This window comes from Aegilops tauschii, chromosome 7 (genome assembly GCF_002575655.3).
Source record: "Aegilops tauschii subsp. strangulata cultivar AL8/78 chromosome 7, Aet v6.0, whole genome shotgun sequence".
Lineage (NCBI taxonomy): Eukaryota > Viridiplantae > Streptophyta > Magnoliopsida > Poales > Poaceae > Aegilops > Aegilops tauschii.
In genome coordinates this window covers 651,801,294-651,820,526 of record NC_053041.3, presented here as the reverse complement: position 1 = coordinate 651,820,526, position 19,233 = coordinate 651,801,294, and the positions used below count along the sequence as shown (strand labels likewise).

Below are 19,233 nucleotides of genomic sequence, written 5' to 3'. Positions count from 1 at the left end.
TTTGCTCCGTATATATGTAGTCACTTGTTGAAATCTCTAGAAAGACAAATATTTAGAAACGGAGGGAGTATATCATAATTTATTGTACAATGGAATAAAAAGAATGATATTAATTTTCAGAAATGGATAGAAATAAGCATGAATTAGGTGGCACTAAACAATGTGCAATTACATTCAGGTATGAGTAGCTTGTAAGTGAATTTTGTAGAGGCACATTCACATCCATTCTTTCTTCTTTTTTCCATTACAAGACAAAAGGAGGACATGTTTTTTTTTTAATTTTCTTTATTCAAGATACTTCTGGAGCCCCTACTAATAAGATAAACAAAATCAGAGACAAAATCATGGATTCACAAAACAAATGATCAACACATTTAAACAAGATCACACACATGGGTAAGGGAAGAGGATTTTGGATCGAGGATAGCAGCTGCGTTAGCCGGGTAAAGCGGCTAGGTGTTTTCTTTTTCCTTTAGTGGATGGCACATGGGACTTACTACCTATTTTTCTCAAACTGCTGCCCTAATAAGATATTTTAGTCGCAGTTGAGGTCATACGTACGCAGTGTCATGGATCGGTCGTCCAAAGCTTCCTTGATCTTTTTTCTCCCCTGATCTGTTATACAACTAGTTAGGAATAGACAGAGAGACAGGCGGAATATATTCTATTCTACTCGAGCGTGGGTTGGATGCATGCAAATGCAAAAGGTGGATACACGGGCGTGAAGCCCGAACCGCCGCGAGACTCTGAACACAGTGGATTCGGAGAAGGAGGAGCATGACGGGGAGGACGCGGATCTACAGGTGGAGCAATATATAGGCAATCATCGATTCCCTCCGGTCGGAGGCAGAGGCCAACCCCATCACCTGCAAGAGGCGGGGGCGGAGCACACCACGGCTATTGACGGATGCTCGTGTATATTGATAAGGAGGAGTTGGAGCCCTCCTACGCGCCCATCTACCCAGCGCCCGGCATGAAGGTCATGGACATCTCCGACAATAAAGCGTAGTGGCTAGCGTGATGCATGTATGTAGAATTTTATTTGCATGGATTGTAATTGTCCGCGGCTGTGGACGCTCTTGGTGAGCGTGTGAAAGAAAAGAAATGTGCAGAGGTGTATAGCCAGGACACACATCCACACGTGAAGAAAGACAAGAGGGTGGCCCTGGCCTGGCAGGTGGTCACATGGGCGCCACGTGGAAGTGAGCCCCTCTGCCCTGCTTTATTATTTTTTGTTTTTTGGCATGTGCATGTGCAGATGGATCCATCGAGCGGTTGCTGCTTTAATAATGCTCCCTCCCTCCCTCCCTCCCTTCCTTGAAAAGAATAAGTGTTTTAGTAGTTGAAACAAACAAAGGTAGTGTAATAATATATAAGTAAGTAAATTAAATTGATAACAAGAAAAGATTTTGTTGGAGGTAGGGAATTATTAGTCTTGTCACGCTCGTTGGCCGTCGACCTCATCTGAGCTGAGCTGCTTGTCCTTTTATTTCTTCTTCTTCTTCTTCTTCTTCTTCTTCTTCTTCTATTCTTCTTCTTCTTCACAGCATATATAAGAGAAGAGAAGAGCAGAGCATAGCACAGAAGCAAGCAAGCAAGCAAGGAAGGAAGAAGGCTGCCGTTCCCACGCCGGCTGCCGTCACATTCCCCGTCTGTCGCTCTTCCTTCTTCCTCCCGTGGCTGGCTGTATGTATGGTAGGTAGGTACGTTTCCTCTTCATTCCCCTTCTTCAGTTCCTCATGTCCCTTCCCTTCCCTTCTAGTTGGATGGGATGGATGGGATGGCGTTTCTCCTTCTCTCTTGAGAGAGAGAGAGAGATCCCTTGCATTTCTTCTGTGTTTCCTTCTCCAATCCAATACTGTATAATCTAATCCAAATTGTGCACATTAGGACAACTAATCACACTCTACCTCTCAGCTCTTGATTTAGGATGGCTGCAAATCATAACCACCAGCTGCTGCTCTGGAACTGTTTCTTTCTTTCATCTTCATCTTGTGCTACCTTCCTTCTGCTCTGCTCTGCTCACTCTGTGTTATTATTGGGTTTTCTTTTTTAATTACCACAGACACGCTACTACTAATAATCAAAACTCTTCAGCTCAAAAAATAAAATAAAAAATGCTCACTCTACCTAGCTTGCTTGCTTGCTTGTTGATTTTTTATCCACATCACCCTGACAGGCTGCTCGGCTGCTCTGTCCTTCTTCTCTTGTCTTGTCATGTATCCTCTGCCGCTCCTCCTGTTTCATGTCGTGTATATAACTCTCATGGAATGGAATGTGTCTTTCATCTTCATTTATGTACAGCAAAGGGCACCACTAGTACGTATCGTATGAGAGCATGGCAGCCCCTGCTGCTTCCAGCAACCACCTTCTTCAGGCAGCAACAGCAGACCAAAACTACCACCCCAACGCTGCTCCTGCTCCCAGCTTCTTCAGAGCAAACTCAACAGCAGCAGCAGCAGCAGCAGCAGCAGCAGGCCTCAGCGTCAGAGGAGAGATGACGCTACCCAATGGCGACGTCTACTCCGGCACGCTATCATCATCATCATCACATTCGCGGCAGGTGCCCGAGGGCACGGGCCGCTACGTCTGGGCCGGCGGCAGCTGCTGCGTGTACGAGGGCGGCTGGAAGAGAGGCGCGAGGCACGGCCACGGCAGAACCCTCTGGCCCTCCGGCGCCGTCTACGAGGGCGACTACTCCGCCGGGTTCATGGACGGCGAGGGGACCTACGTCGCCGGCCCCTGCACCAGCACCACCTCCTCTTCATCATCATCATCCTACAAGGGGCAGTGGAAGCTGGACCGCAAGCACGGCCACGGGCGCCAGACCTACCCCAACGGGGACACATTCGAGGGCTCCTGGGTGCAGGGCCAGATGGAGGGCCATGGCAGGTACACCTGGGCCGACGGCAACAGCTACGTCGGCACCATGAGGAACGGCACCATGTTCGGCAAAGGGGTGCTCACATGGAGCGCCACCGGGGACTCTTTTCAGGGGAACTGGCTCGACGGCGCCATGCACGGCTACGGGCTCTACACCTGGGAGGACGGCGGGTGCTACCTCGGGACGTGGACCAGAGGATTCAAGGATGGAAAGGGCACATTCTATCCTAAGAGTTGCAGGGTTCCTGCTGCTCACCAGCTCTACATCGACGATCTGAGGAACAGGGGCGTGCTGCCCGATGACATCTCAACAAATGTCCTTCAGCAGCAGCGCACCTCCTCTTCTTCCTTTGACACGAATCAAGAGCCTGCTGCTGCACCAGCAGATCTTAAGAAGTCCTGGAGAAACCTGAGCTTCGAGCGGCCTCCGGTAAAGAAGCCGTCTCTGCAGAGGCGCTGGAGCATCGGAGTGGCCATCGACAAGATCATCGGCGCTCATGAGCCAAGCGGTGCAGGTTCTGAACCACAAACACAACAAGGGTCTGACCAAAACATGGCTGGTTGTTCTAGCCTGCCGATACTCGAAAGGGAGTATGCGCAGGGCGTTCTCATCAGCGAGGTCGTGCTGAACAAGAGCTGCCTGGAAGATTCATCCAAGAAACTGAGCCGTCGACAGAGCAGGGCGGCAAAGGATGTCAAAAGGCCCGGGGAGATGATAATCAAAGGACACAGGAGCTATGACCTGATGCTCTGCCTACAGCTTGGAATCAGGTAATAATGCACATATATATTTCAAAGGCATCTGCCTAATCTGAATTTTCAACAGCTTAATTCCTTCTCTGCATTGTTAGTTCTACTAGTTGTCCCATTGTACTTATATATATGGAATGTTATGATATCAGTGCATATATTGTCCACTGCCTTTAACCCACATATATATGCGGAACAGAGGATTGTGACATACATACATATAGCAAGTTGCCAACATACCATGCCCATATATAAGAGCACCAAACTTGTTCATCTACTTTCATTGACCAAAGTAGCTCTGAATTTTCCGAGTCATGGAAAGATGGCTGCTTTTCGTGCCCTCAAGTTAAAAGGCACCATCATTATGCTATAGATAGAAACTGGCAGCAAATTGTTCCTTTTTTCCTTTTACCGACACCCAACATTGAATACCTTACTGATTTAGTTTCTCGTGATCAGTAAAAGGTCGTTATATATGTGATTATCCTACTCACTCAGGTACACGGTCGGAAAGATTACTCCGATTCAGAGGCGTGAGGTGCAAGCCTCCGATTTCGGCCCCAAGGCTAGCTTCTGGATGAACTTCCCCACAAAAGGAACACGGCTTACTCCCGCACACCGTGCTGTCGATTTTAAGTGGAAGGATTACTGTCCAGTGGTCTTCAGGTTTGTTGTGCTTCTGTCCCAGTTTTACTTTAAGTGGAGTATACATGTAGAATGACAAGGAAGAATCCAAGTATATTTATATCCAGGAGTAACTTGGAAAGTTCAACAGCTTATAAACTCTGAATCTTTTCTTCTATGATAGTACTATTGATTGCTTAATTATAAACTCTGAATCTGTTTCCTGTCTACTACTTCAGCTTCAGGTACTGTTTGTTTTTTCTGAGAAGAAATACTCAATACTGTTTTCTATTTTAGAGCATAATAACAGGACTAATTTCTGGTTTGTGTTTGATTACTATACAGAAATTTGAGGGAGATGTTCAAGCTTGATACAGCAGATTACATGATTTCCATTTCTGGAAGTGATGCACTTAGGGAGTTGTCTTCTCCTGGAAAGAGTGGAAGTATGTTTTTCTTATCGCAAGATGACCGCTTCATGATCAAGACTCTTCGGAAATCTGAAGTGCAGGTTTCTGCTGTTTCTACTCGATGATTTTATGATAACCAGTGCAACTATTCATGCTAATTGACAATATATGTTGGTAACTTGGTGGTATAGTCTGGTAAACTGACATAGACCAGACGATTGGATCCAGGTCTATTTGTTTTATGACCGCGGGAAATCCCAGCACTTGATAAGAATCTGATGTTTCCAATTATCTGGTGATTGCTCATCTGGCCTAACACGAAAAAGAAAATGTTGTCATAAGGAAGATATATTTCTGAGCTAGTTTCCTAGTTCACTTATGATTCATACTGAATCATTTGTGCAACTTGGATTTTCCTGACATGATATTTGCTTGTAGGTCCTTTTGCGTATGCTTCGAGACTATTACCGCCATGTCCATACTTATGATAACACACTCGTGACTAAATTTTTTGGCCTCCACCGGGTGAAACCTTCCAGCGGGCAAAAGGTAATGCCAGTAAACGACTGTTGTTGCTCAATTAAAAAGGTTACAGATATTGCCATAAAAAAGGATTTAGTTGTCATATCTGATAATTCTATTTTACTAGTTGATATTTAACTGTTGGTTTTATTGTTTGTTTGTATCTGCAGTTTAGATTTGTAGTGATGGGCAACATGTTCTGCACAGAACTTAGAATCCATCAAAGATTCGATTTGAAAGGTTCATCCTTAGGCAGATCTACCGACAAGGTTAAAATCGACGAGAACACGACGCTGAAAGACTTGGATCTGAACTACTCATTCTATCTCGAGCCTTCTTGGCGGGATGCTTTGCTCAAGTAAGCACGTTCTCTCTGAAAAAAAAGCAGCTTATCCTCATGACCAGTTTTCCATGTTCTCTTCTTATTATGTGTAGGCAGATTGAGATCGACAGCGAGTTTCTGAAGAATCAGGGCATAATGGACTACAGCTTGCTTCTTGGCTTCCATTACCGGGCTCGTCAAAGCCTTGTAAGAGGAGGGTCGTTGCCTGAAACCATTTTGCAAGATAATAAACTAGCCGTTCTTTCGGAACAAGGTAATTAAGCATGAAACTGTATCTCCATTCCTCTGAATAAGTTGTCCGATTCACCCATTTGGAATACCAATTTTTTGCTTGCTCATGTGACGACGGGGTATTGCAGATGCCATGGAGGATGATTCTGCCTATAACGACTACCGCGAAGGGCTGGTTTTGGTGCAGCGAGGCAGCAACCAAGAAGGTAAAGTCGCTGTCGGCCCTCACATAAGAGGGAGCCGCCTGCGATCGTCGTCCGCTTGTTACGAGGAAGTGGATCTCCTGCTTCCAGGCACAGCAAGGTTGATATTCTGTTACTGTTGGTCAGTTCACATGTTCTTCCAATGCTAATGTATGATGGTCTGGAATGACTGAATTTGTTGTTAAACCGGATAGGCTTCAGATCCAGCTAGGGGTGAACATGCCGGCAAGAGCAGAGAAACAAGAGAAACAAGAGAAAGACGGCGGAAAATCGCTCCGTCAGGTTTATGATGTGGTGCTCTACATAGGGATCATCGACATCCTGCAGGAGTACAGCATGAGGAAGAAGGTCGAGCACGCCTACAAGTCCGTCAAGTATAACCCCCTGTCGATATCGGTCGTGGAGCCCCGGTTCTACTCGGAGCGCTTCCTCAACTTCATCCGCACCGTCTTCCCGGAAAACGCACCCAACCAATAATTCATTCATCTTTCCTTCCTTGTCCCCAGCAAGAAAAAATGTAACAAAAAGATCAAAAGGAAATGTGTTCTGCTTGCTACATTGCCGTTCATGTGTGTGGTTTGAGATGGTTGGAAGCGAAAGCAATGTGTGTATTTTGTCAAAAAGAAGCATTGACAAAACAGTGAGTGCTCCATTATGCTTATGCATGGATGTGGTTTGGGTTTTCTGCCACCCCACTATACATAGATGTGACACGTGTGTGCCTGTTACCCAAACCCATCCATACATCTGTCATCTGCTATTGGCTTCTTTTTGTTGTGAACAGGAGCTTAGCTAGTGGGGTTAATTAGGTGAGATGATGACATGAACCCATGATTGATACTCTATCTCATATCACTCGTGTCGAATGCCAATGGAAGTGACCACTCCCCGACTCGCCTATAAATTGTATCCATGTCTCGAGCCGATCACAACACCAAAACATAATCACTCACAATGGCCACCACCAGCAAGCAGGCTCTAGCTCTCGCCGCTCTCTTGATCCTGCTCACTGGCACCCACCTCATTGCCGCCGCAAGAGCCCCGGTCGCTGTAACCGGCATTGGCGTTGGAGGAGGTGGCTACGGCGGTGGTGGAGGTGGAGGAGAAGGCGGTGGAAGCGCCGGTCATGGTTATGGCTACGGTTCCGGCTATGGAGCCGGTTACGGCTATGGCGGCAGCACTGGTGGTGGTGGCGGCAGTGGCCATGGTGGTGGTGGTGGTGGAGGTAGTGGTGGCATGGGCTCAGGGTACGGCTCCGGTTATGGCAGTGGTTATGGCTCGGGTTACGGTGCTGGCGGTCAAGGTGGTGGGGGAGGTAGTGGAGGAGGAGGTGGCGGTGGATCCGGCTATGGCAGTGGCGGTGGCTATGGGTCTGGGTCTGGGTATGGAGAAGGCTATGGGTCAGGCGGTGGCATGAACGGTGGCGGTGGAGGAGGCGGCGGTGGAGGGGGAGGTGGAGGCGGCGGCAGTGGTGGTTTTGGGCATGGAAGCGGCGGAGGCTATGGTTATGGCAGTGGAGGTGGAGGTGGCTATGGCGGCGAGCATGGCCACTGAGCATCATATATAAGCAGAAATTAAGCTGGTAACAGAGAGGAATAAAAATGGTGACTACGCCTGTGTTGTGTAGATCAGATCAACCATCCTTTACATGCATGCATGTTAATATTTGTTGCCACCATACTCATACTGTATTGATAAGATGGAATAAAGCTTACTCAGTTTGAATTCTGATTTCTACTTTTCTATCATGCATTGCATACTAGTACCACTACATACAAACACCAGAGAGCTATACCGCATACAAGATGCATGCAAGATGACGAGCATACCATCCATGTGTAAGTAGGTTACACGCCATCTCCAATCTTCATCCAACTAAATCCATTTTGCTTCAAAAGAGTTGGAATTCACTTTGCTCTTCCATTCAGAAAACTTTATCCACCATCGCAGCCGGCTGCAATCCTCTAATTTCTGCATCACGAATTGCTTCTAATGTCCAGGCGATCATATTTTCCTGTGACCAATTCTACAAACATCCAGTAAAGAGATTTCACAACTGAATCATCAACGGACAAAAGATTTCAAAAGCATATGTAGAGTACCTGTCGCATGCCCCAGCTATTAAGTCAAAGACACCCCTGGCTGAAATCTTAATCCACACACCACTAACCTGCACATGAAGGCATTTTCGACAACCAGGAAAAATATACAATGACATATCTTGACAACAAAAGGAAAGCTACAAGCATCCAATGCTCAGAAGGAACACAACACTCTTCCCAGGTTCTCACTGTAACTTAGTTTAGTAATGCACAGGCATGATACAAATGGCACAAACTCTACTAAAATCATATATCTTTTGAATAAACCATCTATGCCGTACCACGTCCCAGCGCTACCAAGTAGAGTACAAACAGGAGCACCCTGTCTTATATGCTCATCAGCAATTGCAGTAGTGAAAGACTGTTGAACAAAATTGTTATCAGGTGATCTCATGGGTGTATTAAGATGAAGAAAATCGAAAGAAAAAAGTTGAGGCGGTGAAACAGATCATATCAGTCTTCCACAATTCATACCCAAAAAACTAAATAAAAAAGGATGGTTTCACAACTGAACCATACCACTGGTTAAATGCACTCAGCACATGGACAACAAGTACCAACTTGCGCACTAAAATAAATACAAAGCGCCCAGGTTGCTAGTAACAAGAGAGTGACCACAGTGGCAAGTGAAATGCTTTACTGGACATACCAGTTTGGTACAAGTCCACCTGTGCAGCTTCTCATTTCCATATACAGTTGTGGACATCATAAGAAGCCTTTTTTTTTTGCGTGGACATCATAAGAAGCCTCTCATTTGATTGTGCTCCAAAGAGAGAGCCTTCAAGTAGACATTGATTTCTACAAGGCCTGCAGATGAAGAATGCAGATTAGTGAACTCAGCTGATTTTGGGCCTAAGAGCTCATTGTTGGAGAAAGTGGCGACACAATTAAAAAATACAGAATATAACAAAACCTTTACACAAAGGAAAGAAAGAAACATAGCAGGGTAAAGAGGTAACTGCATATCTGTTTATAATTTATTTTAGACATATTGTGCTAACATCTTACCTGGCTGTCACTTGACGCCTGAGAAGTGTGACAGGCGACAAAGCCTGGGTCCTGAGAAGGTAACTGCAGGAACAAAATTTCAATGATCATTACACTGGCCAGAAATGTACGTGCAAGTGTTCAATCCAAAGTGGTCTTAATACCAGAGTGAGCCCCAGACTTGCGCCACGGTGCATCTCTTCATAGTTGAGTGTCCCCATGGCCATGGGATTTAAAAAGTCAGTCCCCTGGATCAAAGAGGAGTAGATAAATATTTGATACAACATGACCAAGAGAACGTAAATTATTTTAGGGAGGCACTTCAGAGATCATAAATTCATACCATGTAAGGTATATAGGTTGGAGTTTGGCTACCCATTTTGGACAAGTTAGGAGCAGCCTCCAAGCCCTGCGTGTTGCAAATGTTAGAATACTGGTTGCACTAAGAGGCACTAACATTGAGAGTATGATATGAAATAAATGCAAAAGGCTAGAAACTAAGATTCTTAGGCCTGGCACACCTAATTTTCATCAAACACTTAACTAAAAATTTATGGTGTACACATAAATTTTACACTCACGTGATGCCCGCGATAGTTTCATGAAACTTAAAAGTAATAATGCAAACTCTACTGTTGCATGTCACTGCAAGAAAGCAGGAGGAATTATAAGATGCATGGCATAAGTTTATTCAACAGTTGCTCTGCTTGTAGTATTTTTTAGAGAATCCTAGGACAGCAGATAACTTCATATAATACGATGCATTTGGCCAATAAATGTTATGCATGATGGATCCCAATTAGGCAATTAGTTTAATTAACATAACATTTCAAATTTGCATGGTTAAAATGGATACAGATACCTCGACCTCAATGAAGAAAATAGCAAGGTTACCTGAAACATAGCATTTCCAGACTGGGCAGAACCATCTGCCAAACCATACTGCACTACTGCAGGTTCCTCAGAGTGCACTTTCTGCTTCTTTGTCAGACCCTTTTCAACGCAATTTCTTGGATGGTTTTTACTTTTCTGGCCTTTCTTCTTTACTACTGTTTTTGCTGCTGCCCTGCTTGAAATGTCCACAACATTTTCTGATTCAGTGCCATCCGTGATAGAAGACAAGGCCATCTTAAGATTCTGAACATCAGGCTGTAGTGTGACAGGTGCGCTGCTAATGCTGGTTTGTTTCTGCAGGATTTGCTCAACCTTGTCGCCAAGTTCTCCCCAAAATTGGTCTAGTACTCTGCTGGACTCCTCACATTCCGATGCCCGGGCAACAAGCCTAACATACTTGGGGCACAGGTGCTGGTAGCGATTAGAAATCTCCAATGATTCCTCTGCTTGAACGGCTTGCCCCAGAACCTCCGGTGAGGTCAAGCGCCTTGCATATTTGGTCCAGCGCTTCATAATGTATCTATCTGGTATATACTTTATGTCCATGACATCTAGAATCTTGAGAGCATGGCTGCACAGGAAGCCAACCGTCTCAAACTTCCCGCACGAGCATGTGACAGTCTGCTCCATAGGGTTCCCATAAACCGTGTATCGCCGGTCCTCCTTCTCCACAAGCGAGACGACATACTCACGACACGGGCTGCTTTCATCGCGGCTCACGATGTAAGCTGACTGGAACTCCTCATATTCTTCCTGGAAAAGCTGAAAGATCACGCTGGTATAGACATCGGAAGCCTGTGTCAGAACGGGGGCTCTGATTTTGAGGTAGGGCATCATCAGCCTTGAACCGTATTCCATCTCCAACTCTCTGTGCCGCCTATCGCTGATCACTTTCTGAAGATGCCTCAAAAACAGAACAATGTCCACCTCTGCTCTCAGATGACCGCGCACCTCGGAATTCAGGCGCTCGTTCAACCGTGTGCCTTCCATCCCGGCCGAGAAGATCCCTTTCGCGTAGGGCCTAGCCCACTTGTGTTTCTTCTCGAACAACCTCTGCAGCCACGCGTTGTCACGAAGCTCGTACTTGCTGACCATAGCATCCCACGCAGCGAGAAATCCCGCCTCCTCGTCATACTCTCCGTCGACGCACGCCTTGAACTCCTCGATGAAATTGGCATCGCCTTTAGAAAGCTGACGTATGTTCCCCTTTGCAACATGCTTTATGTGCCACGCGCATATGGCATGAGCCGTCGTCGTGCCAGGCATCGCCAAGGACAGGGCCTCTGCTATCACCGTGTCCTGATGCGAAATGAAAGTCTTGGGTGCTCGCCCAGACATGGCGTGCAGGAACGTCTGGAACAGCCACCGGAACGACTCGCAGGTCTCGTCGTACATGAGTGCCAGCCCGAAGACGACAGGCTCGCCGAAGCTGTTGCAGCCGACGAACGAGGCGAGGTGGCGGAGGCTGATGCTGTTCCTGGACACGACGTCGAAGGCGACGGCGTCGCCGAAGTGGGCGTAGTCGGCAACCATCTTGGCGTCGACCCAGAAGACATTCGCCACCTTGTCCTCGACGTCGAGCTGCACGGCGTGGTGGAACGCCGGGTCGGCCAGCGACTGCCGCTGGAGGTGGTTCAGCAGGGCGGCGGCCTCCCCGTACTTGATCTCCCACTGCCGCCTGGTGCGCAGGGGGCCTTCTCCCTCGGCCCATGCCGCCCTGGCTGTGGCACTGGCATCGTCGTCAATGAAATCCGGTGGCGGAGCGGCATTGGGCGGCGATTGGAAGGGGCTGGGCGGGCCGCGGGGAGCTGCGAAGAGCGGGTGGTTGTGGCGCGGCTGGAAGCCGGAGACCTGGAACCTGCCGCCGGGCTTGGTGCGGCGGAGGGTGAGGTGCGCGTTGCAGCCGGTCCTGCCGTCCGGCGCGGGGATGGCGGCGGCGGCGGCGCGGGAGAGCCTGGCCGCGGCGCGGGGGAGCCTGGCGGTGCCGGCGATGGCGGCGGCGGGCTTGTGGTCCTTGAAGCCCTCGCGGGAGCAGGCGAACTTGCAGGAGGTGACCTCGCCGGAGGTCTTGCTGCGGTTGGTGTAGCGGCGGCGGACGTTGAAGCCGAGCTTGAAGGCGTAGAGGCGGTAGAGGTCGTACGCCTGCAGCTCCGTCTCGAACTCCATGTCCATCCGCGGCGTGCACTCCTCCGGCCGGGCCGAGGCCGCCGCGGCCGCAATGGCCGCGCTGGTGGAGGCATCGCCGGAGGGCGGGCTTTGGTGGTCCTCCGGGCGGGCGGACGCGGCGGTGCTGGTGGTCTGCGCGGGGGAGCTTCCGGAGAAGGCGGCCGAGGCATTTGGTTCCGGTGGTGGCGGCGGGGGCGGCGGCGGCGCGGGGGTGGCGATTGGGTATTTAGGTTTTGGCGGGGAGGCGCGGTGAGTGGCTGGGCTCGAGGCTGGTGCTGGGGCGGAGGGGGGGAGGGGGTGATGCGGTGGAGGAGCGGGGGCTGGGAGGTGGCCGGAGTCGGCCGGGGAGCTCATCGCCGGCGCCGGCGCGGCGAGGGAAAGGGGAACGGAGAGGACGGGCGGCGGGGTGCGGTCTGTGTGAATGGGAAGAGAAAATACGCCTTCCCGGGAGGAAGACGTACCTGGCGATCTGGTTGTTTGCTGGTTGTAAATGCATGTTTGCATTGAGCTCTCATTCCCCTCCCCTCTCTCCTTCTCCCCGGCTCGTCTTTGCCCCTCCTCCGGCGGCACTGCCGCCTGGAGCGAGGAGGGAAGGGGAGCTCGGGATGTTCTTGCACATAGTAAGTGTGGTACAATTAGTTTGGGCCTTAGTGTTGATTGTCGGCTTCATACGTGCTGGTCTTTGGATTTATGACGTTGTGTGGCGAGATGCCGTTGGGTGCTCAGCCATGGTAGAGACATGGGGAGGGGGAGGGATCTGGTGGCAGCTAGTTCCAGAACAAGCTCACAGTGGTGATGGCGCACGTCGATGCTAGTCACGATGGTGGTGGAGGGGGCGTGTGGGAAGATTCAGCAGCCGCATGTTTTAACGTTGCTTTGCCTTGCTGGATCCTAGCTTCCGACGAGGGTGGAGTTGCTCCCTGATCCCAAAAAAGGGATCCTCGTCTTTTGCTGCGGTATACATGTGTTATGCCAGCCAAAACTAGGAGATGATGCAGCGAGGGTCCTAAGCTTCATCGGTGGGGTATTTGGAAGGGCTACGGTACTGATAGGTTGTCGGCCTTCTCCGATGAGCCGTCATTCCTTCTAGTCAAAAGGTGGCCAAGTTTATTCCTTCCGGTCATATCAGTGCCAAAGGGCCATAATGTTGTTATAGGGTGGAGCACATGGCTTGTTGCGGTGGAGGTCTCGCTGGACCAAGCGGTCTTACGAAGTACTCCCGCCGTCCTAAAACGCTCTTATATTATAGGACGGAGGGAGTAGTCTGGACCCAAGGGCGCTGACAAAATTTGTTCTACTCGAGAGCGGTTTGGACCTAATTGCTTTTATTTTTCTCAATTGCGGACCTCTTTGGAATTTTTAGAAACCTTTGTGTTGTTTCTTTATTTCATAGTTTTTTGTTTGTGAGATTTACTGCCACACCATTTTGTTTTTTTTAAATTTCCCACCCCTGTTCAGAAAAAAAAATCATATTCTCATGCATTATAAGTTTATTCAAAAAATATTGGCGATTTAAGCCCCTTTTCCTTTTTGCAACACAGAAAATCAGAACAAGATAAGAGAAAGAACAGGGCATGATATCATGAAATTGTGGTGTGGGAAGGCAGTGCATATAGGAATTCCAAAAGATGAAATTAAATCCCCCATTTTTTGAAAAAATAAATCATCTAAAGTAAGTTGCAAATTCAATCGAACCAACAACAAAAAAAGATCAAGGAGGGCAAGGCAACATTCAGGGGAGATAAGATTCTAGTATCAAACACCTTGGCTTTGTTGAAAATCCCAAATCCCAAATCATCCATCCATCCATCCATCGTCCAGGCAGCAAACACATGCAAGATCCCAATGTAATGTTAATGTTAACAAGCAAAATTGGTCAAGCAGCATTGATCAGCATCGTCCATCCATTTACCTGACTCAGGTTACATACGGTACAGTACAGGCGACCAGCTGCTTCAGCAAACGAAACTCACGCATCCTTTCCCCCACACACCCAAAGAACCTGAGCACAGCAAAACGCTACCTGTCGCGAGTCCCGGGTATGAACTCCCCCTTGCCTGAGATGTCGATCCATGCTCCGCTCACCTCAACTCCAAACAAAATCTCAATGATCAGCCAAAATATCCAATGCCTTGCACATATGTACAGGTTTGATAAGAAGAGGAAAGCCAAAAAAATAAAAAAAATTAAAAGACCTCAGCACCAATTAAACCACCATTCAGGAATAATACTTACTGCACCATGCACGCATGTTCCTTCCTTCCTAGTGCACATGCCAACGACTTTTAACAGGCCTCACATCTCATGATGACCCAAACAAACCCCACCCATCATATATATGACTAACAAACTAGAGAACCTTCTGCCTGCCAATTATATTGGTGCAAGCTTACATAGAAGACCCACATGCATGGTGCCATATACAGTGTTCACGAGTAAGGAACACTACTACTACCCTCTTCTTGCTGCAAGTGACTTGCTTTACTTAAGCACCGCATATATATAGGACGACAGTAACCCAAACAAAACCATCTTTCCTTAACACAACTCATCTAGTAGCTAGGACGTACGCAACACCTCTAGAGAGACAAGTTGGTCCAAAAACAAGATTTCCGGGCACTGTACAGATACTTCATTCATGTTAGACACTTAACCAGAGCAGAGGGCAATGAGCAGCGCAAGTAGAAAAACAAAGTTTTGCTTGACTGTTTGTGATGATGAATAAGAATACCTTGCTGATCTCATTTATAATCCTTCCACCGCGACCAATAACAGCACCCATATGCTCATCAGCAACAGCAATCGTGACAGATTCTTCTTGGGCATCCTTGTTGACAGGTGATCTCATTGGAGTTTTTGGCTGAAAAAAATCAAGAGAAAAAAGTTGAGATTGCGCAAAGGCCCAGACCATTTGGTTAACTGGACATAAACAGTAAATAATGTTCTTCACAAATAATTTTGCATCCAGTATGCAAAGAACAGTAAGAGATATTTCAAACTTATTTACCAAAGGATGCATGAAAGACACCTTTATGTTAGGCTTAGCACCACTAGCAATAATTTCAGTCAGGGAGCCAATGTTCTGTAATTTACCAAGTTTCTTGACATGAAACTCCTACAGAAAGTACAGAAAAGAAACCTTTCATAGTGAATGCAAGTAAATTTCGATGAACAGATCATACGTACTGCTAGTTGGTACATATAATTTATACATTATATGACATTGCAGTCAGTTCTTGAAAAAGAAACTGTCCAGCTTGTGGAAGGATGGGGTGAGAATGAACCAACAAGGAACAGTTGATCGATGAGAGCCAAAGATAAGTTGAAATGCATTATGATTTATGAATGTTGAGGAATCTCTTCTATTCCAGATACTGAACTTGACAATGATGATGATGCTTGCAAGGGGGCCCGTTTAGTTTAGTTTCTTGATCATATCAAATATAGGTGCTGTTTGGTTCTCTTATTATAAATTGCCCACATGGGCAAAACACACACGCACAGTTCATTAATCAGAGATGCAGCAAGCGTAGCATGATCGGCGGTGCGCTAAGCCGACGGATGCACATGAAACTAAAAGACGAAGAGAAGGGGGGGAAACATATATACTTGATAACAGATCCTCCTTTGCCGATGAGCATGCCGCAGCAGGGCTGAGGCACCACCAGCACTACTGTGGCCTCAGAGTCGGACACCTGGTCACCCTGCGAGAACCAATGATCAACTTGAGAGGATGAAATCACCTGATCTGATCCATGGCATCCATGACCTGGCTGAGCAGGCCGTAGACGAGCATGACCCTGCGGTCGGTGCCGGGGAGGAGCTGGTCGTGGCGGGAGAGCCTGACCCGGGCCCCGGAGCGTGCCTCGACAGTGGAGCCGCCCGCCCCGATGATGAGCCCGGCCTGGGTGTGGGTGACGAGGAACCTCGCGTGCGTCCGCTTGTTCACCCTTGCGAGATCATCATCATGTGGTTCCCAGCCGCGCGTGTGTTCATCGTCAGAAGGAGAGCAATCGGAGTGGCAAATGGAGTCTGTCGAACCACGCGCAAAACAGGTGTGATGAGCGGGGAATGCGGGTGGGTACCTTGGTGACCGTGGGAGGACGGATCCACGGCGCGGGGGCGGTGAGGGTGAGCCCCGCCTCCGCGAGCGACAGCAGGGACACGGCGCGCGTCAGGTCGTCGCTGCCGCCGCCGTCTTCTGGGTCCAGGGCGGGCGTGCCCGGTGGAGAGGAGAGGGCGACTGGCAAATCGAAATGCGTGAATCGAACTGGATCGGAACCGATGCCGCCTGCGGTTGGGGCTTGGGAGCGGAGGGGGCGAGGAGCAGGACGGGTACCTTGGTCGTCGGAGACGGTGGAGTCCGGCGGCGACGGCGAGGGTTCCATGGCGGCCTTCCCGACGACCTCCACGCGCGTGGGCGGCTTGTCGCTGCCGCCGTCGCCGTCGTCTGGGTCCGTGACGGGTGAAGGTGAGCGGCCGTCGTCGGCGGCGGGATCCATGGCGGCGCGGAGAGGGGGACGGAAAGGAAATGGGGGTTGACTCCTGTTGACTGTTTCGTGGCTTCCCTTTTTTCTTCTTTTTTTATTCTTGTTTATTATTTATTTATTTATGCATTAATTATCCATTAAATACCAAATTGATTTTTCGGGGACAACATGCTTACTTAAGTTCAGATTCAAGTCTTTAACCTTTTAAAGACTTGGATCTGAACTAACAATGAAAGGACAACCTATATGCACAACTAATAATGAAGAGAAGGAATTAAGCTGTTGAAAATTCAGATTAGGCAGATGCTTTGCAATATATATGCATTATTACCTGATTCCAAGCTGTAAACAGAGCATCAGGTCATAGCTTCTGTGCCCTTTGATTATCATCTCCCCAGGCCTTTTGACATCCTTGGCCGCCCTGCTATGTCGACGGCTCAGTTTCTTGGATGAATCCAGGACAGGCAGCTCTTGTTTAGAATGACCTCGCTGATCAGAATGCCTTGCGCGTACTCCCTTTCGAGAAACCGGCCATGTCTTCATCACAACCCTGTTTTTGTGTTTCAGAAAATGCACCACTTGGCTCACCGCCGATGATCTTCTCGATGGCCACTCCGATGCTCCAGCGCCTCTGCAGAGACAGCTTCTTTATCGGAGGCCTCTCGAAGCTCAAGTTTCTCAAGGACAACTTGAAAATCAGACCCATAATCTTCAGCCATATACGTTAGTTGGGGGCCACCGGAGCCTGGCCGCCATGGATGACCGGAGCCGCGTCGGTTGCTGCCGACTGGAGGACGATCATGTTCTCCTCTGGGTTCGCGTCCACCGGAGCCGCGTCGGCTGCTGCCGGCTGGACGATGATCATGTTCTCCTCTGGGTCCGCGTCAACCGGAGCCGCGTCGGCTGCTGCCGGCTGGACGATGATCATGTTCTCCTCTGGGTCCGCGTCGACCGGAGCCGCGTCGGTTGTTGCACACCTTCACCTTGTCCTGGTGGACGCACCAGCACTAGACGGTGCCCGCAAGGACGGCAAGGAGGAACAGGCCACCGCCCATGCCCAGCCCAATGGATTCGCCGTTATGGAGCAGTGGCTTATTCGGAGGGTGGACAGGGTGGTCCATGGACCACCGTGTACATCAGCCGAGTACTTCACTATATCTGAAAAAAAACAATTGGCAGGCCGTAGCGCACGTCCAATGCCTAAACCCAAAATGTACGACTACGCGATCTAATAGCTAGCTTTGTTGTTCTTTCCTACTCTCTAGGTGTCGGCTTTCCCCAAGAAATATCGCCTTGTATCTTTGAAACAAGTTTTCTTGTATCCTAGAGGATGAACTTGATGACTCAAATTCTCCAACCGACCACGCCGCGATGGCGAACCGTAGCGTCCAACGAGGCATAAGCTGGTGACGCATGACACCGGATCCGGCTTGCCTGCTCTCTCCCCATGCTCCCATCCGTGCTCCCACTTCATCCTACGACTGTCTTTTTTCCTTTTTTCTTTCTAATCTAATCATCTCCCCCCTGATTTTAAGGGGATGAGGTCGGGTCTTATTTTGTTCCAATCAAATCAAGCCACGTACGCGGGAGCACGGATGGGCACACGTCGGGGGAGCATGCAAGTCTCGTCCCATGACACCAGGTAGGCATAGGGCGGAGGTGCGTGCCAGCGAGGCAGGAGCTAGAAACAAGCGCACCGGGCAGACCAATCCACTGAGGCAGGACCTCCAACGACTTCACGTCTTTCCAGTTTAAATTATGACTTCCATTTTAAGTTCAAAGTATGATTTTGCCTTCAAGGTTTGGCTGTGATTACAAATCGGAACTCAAAATTGATAAATGGAGCCAACTAATTAATGATGGTTATGGGTTAATTCGAATTGGCAATTGATAAATTAAATATTTTTATTATAGAATTATTACAAGATTAAACTTAACAATACGTTCTTTTGATAAATTCTATGCTAGTATGCAGTGTCGGAGCTAGACGATAGGTCCGTTTGGATCCTTCTTGTGCTCGCCATGCCAATATTGTGATATGGTCGTGGCTACCCCTAGTACTGATATTGTTTCTGTTGATTTGTTAGCTGCATCAAGAAGTCTCGTTGAAGAAAAGGACGTGGTGCATGCAAATTCTGGAAGAGACCTCCCGCATGCAAACTCATACCAACATGTAGCTTCGCATGCCAGATGGAAAAATGATATTACTTATTTTTGTGCTAGTGCAATCGGAAGATCAACCAAGCTCATGTTTTGTTCAACGGCCTTGCATGCGCATGTGTATTGGGATGAAAGGAATGAGAGTTGGTTCAAACGGAAGGACATCAAGAGAATATTTATCTTTCTGCTTTTACCAAGGAAAGAGAAAGACCAACCTTATTTATCCAAGACATGTTATGCGTGGGATCTATTCCAATGTTTATATTGGCACGCCAAATAATTGCTGAAGGATTCGACTGCCAGTCACTCACCAAAAATATCGGCTAAGAAACCAATAGGGCAAGCTGTTTGGGGCTAAGGCGAATCTAAAAATTGGACGAGATCTAAAGAGAGGCCAGTGTTGAAGTCAACGTCAAATATTTTGATGGATTTCTTGGGGCGCCGAACCAAACAAACCCGATATCTTCC

At 48.3% G+C, this 19,233-nt stretch overlaps 4 protein-coding genes across 7 annotated transcripts; 1 reads left to right on the top strand and 3 right to left on the bottom strand.

Annotated features, from left to right (window-relative positions):
* Positions 1-528: 528 nt before the first annotated feature.
* On the top strand, positions 529-7,692 carry LOC109775873 (phosphatidylinositol 4-phosphate 5-kinase 9). 3 transcript variants are annotated; one of them, XM_040395330.3, is made up of 9 exons: positions 529-1,695; positions 2,305-3,654; positions 4,132-4,299; positions 4,603-4,768; positions 5,106-5,216; positions 5,360-5,547; positions 5,625-5,785; positions 5,892-6,066; positions 6,161-7,692. In XM_040395330.3, exons 2-9 carry the CDS (start codon positions 2,339-2,341, stop codon positions 6,441-6,443), a joined length of 2,568 nt encoding a protein of 855 aa, XP_040251264.1. In that variant the 5' UTR covers positions 529-1,695; positions 2,305-2,338; the 3' UTR covers positions 6,444-7,692. The 3 variants fall into 3 exon arrangements, with proteins under 3 accessions (XP_040251264.1, XP_020190154.1, XP_020190155.1); XM_020334565.4 differs by having other exon boundaries at positions 531-1,699; XM_020334566.4 differs by having other exon boundaries at positions 531-1,703.
* LOC109775872 (protein FAR1-RELATED SEQUENCE 5) lies at positions 7,563-16,007 on the bottom strand. Of its 2 annotated transcripts, none has more exons than XM_040395328.3 (8): positions 15,725-16,007; positions 9,950-14,975; positions 9,399-9,464; positions 9,220-9,303; positions 9,077-9,139; positions 8,718-8,875; positions 8,069-8,136; positions 7,563-7,992 (listed from the first exon to the last, which is right to left on the bottom strand). In XM_040395328.3, exons 2-6 carry the CDS (start codon positions 12,617-12,619, stop codon positions 8,867-8,869), a joined length of 2,892 nt encoding a protein of 963 aa, XP_040251262.2. In that variant the 5' UTR covers positions 12,620-14,975; positions 15,725-16,007; the 3' UTR covers positions 7,563-7,992; positions 8,069-8,136; positions 8,718-8,866. The 2 variants fall into 2 exon arrangements, with proteins under 2 accessions (XP_040251262.2, XP_040251263.2); XM_040395329.3 differs by having other exon boundaries at positions 7,563-7,980.
* Positions 14,675-15,911, bottom strand: LOC141027619 (uncharacterized). Its single transcript, XM_073504708.1, has 5 exons — positions 15,885-15,911; positions 15,733-15,819; positions 15,123-15,230; positions 14,847-14,975; positions 14,675-14,734 (listed from the first exon to the last, which is right to left on the bottom strand). Exons 1-5 carry the CDS (start codon positions 15,909-15,911, stop codon positions 14,675-14,677), a joined length of 411 nt encoding a protein of 136 aa, XP_073360809.1.
* A 93-nt stretch (positions 16,008-16,100) lies between the features above and the next one.
* LOC141027948 (uncharacterized) lies at positions 16,101-16,671 on the bottom strand. Its single transcript, XM_073505617.1, has 2 exons — positions 16,455-16,671; positions 16,101-16,358 (listed from the first exon to the last, which is right to left on the bottom strand). Exons 1-2 carry the CDS (start codon positions 16,615-16,617, stop codon positions 16,114-16,116), a joined length of 408 nt encoding a protein of 135 aa, XP_073361718.1. The 5' UTR covers positions 16,618-16,671; the 3' UTR covers positions 16,101-16,113.
* Between the last annotated feature and the right edge of the window lie 2,562 nt (positions 16,672-19,233).

Bases quoted from the DNA above. Each gene is read 5' to 3' on its own strand.
- LOC109775872 (XM_040395328.3), bottom strand. From the start codon at position 12,619: ATGCAAACATGCATTTACAACCAGCAAACAACCAGATCGCCAGGTACG. The intron at 9,465-9,949 runs GTAACCTTGCTA...TGCAACACGCAG, and splicing joins CTGGAAATGCTATGTTTCAG to GGCTTGGAGGCTGCTCCTAA. The intron at 9,304-9,398 runs GTATGAATTTAT...TCTTTGATCCAG, and splicing joins CAACCTATATACCTTACATG to GGGACTGACTTTTTAAATCC.
- LOC109775873 (XM_040395330.3), top strand. From the start codon at position 2,339: ATGGCAGCCCCTGCTGCTTCCAGCAACCACCTTCTTCAGGCAGCAACA. The intron at 3,655-4,131 runs GTAATAATGCAC...CTACTCACTCAG, and splicing joins TGCCTACAGCTTGGAATCAG to GTACACGGTCGGAAAGATTA. The intron at 5,786-5,891 runs GTAATTAAGCAT...GGGGTATTGCAG, and splicing joins AGCCGTTCTTTCGGAACAAG to ATGCCATGGAGGATGATTCT.
- LOC141027948 (XM_073505617.1), bottom strand. From the start codon at position 16,617: ATGGATCCCGCCGCCGACGACGGCCGCTCACCTTCACCCGTCACGGAC. The intron at 16,359-16,454 runs GTACCCGTCCTG...TCGATTTGCCAG, and splicing joins CACCGTCTCCGACGACCAAG to TCGCCCTCTCCTCTCCACCG.
- LOC141027619 (XM_073504708.1), bottom strand. From the start codon at position 15,911: ATGCTCGTCTACGGCCTGCTCAGCCAG. The intron at 15,231-15,732 runs GTTATCAAGTAT...TACTTTCTGTAG, and splicing joins TCATCGGCAAAGGAGGATCT to GAGTTTCATGTCAAGAAACT. The intron at 14,976-15,122 runs GTAAATAAGTTT...GATTTTTTTCAG, and splicing joins TGTCTTTCATGCATCCTTTG to CCAAAAACTCCAATGAGATC.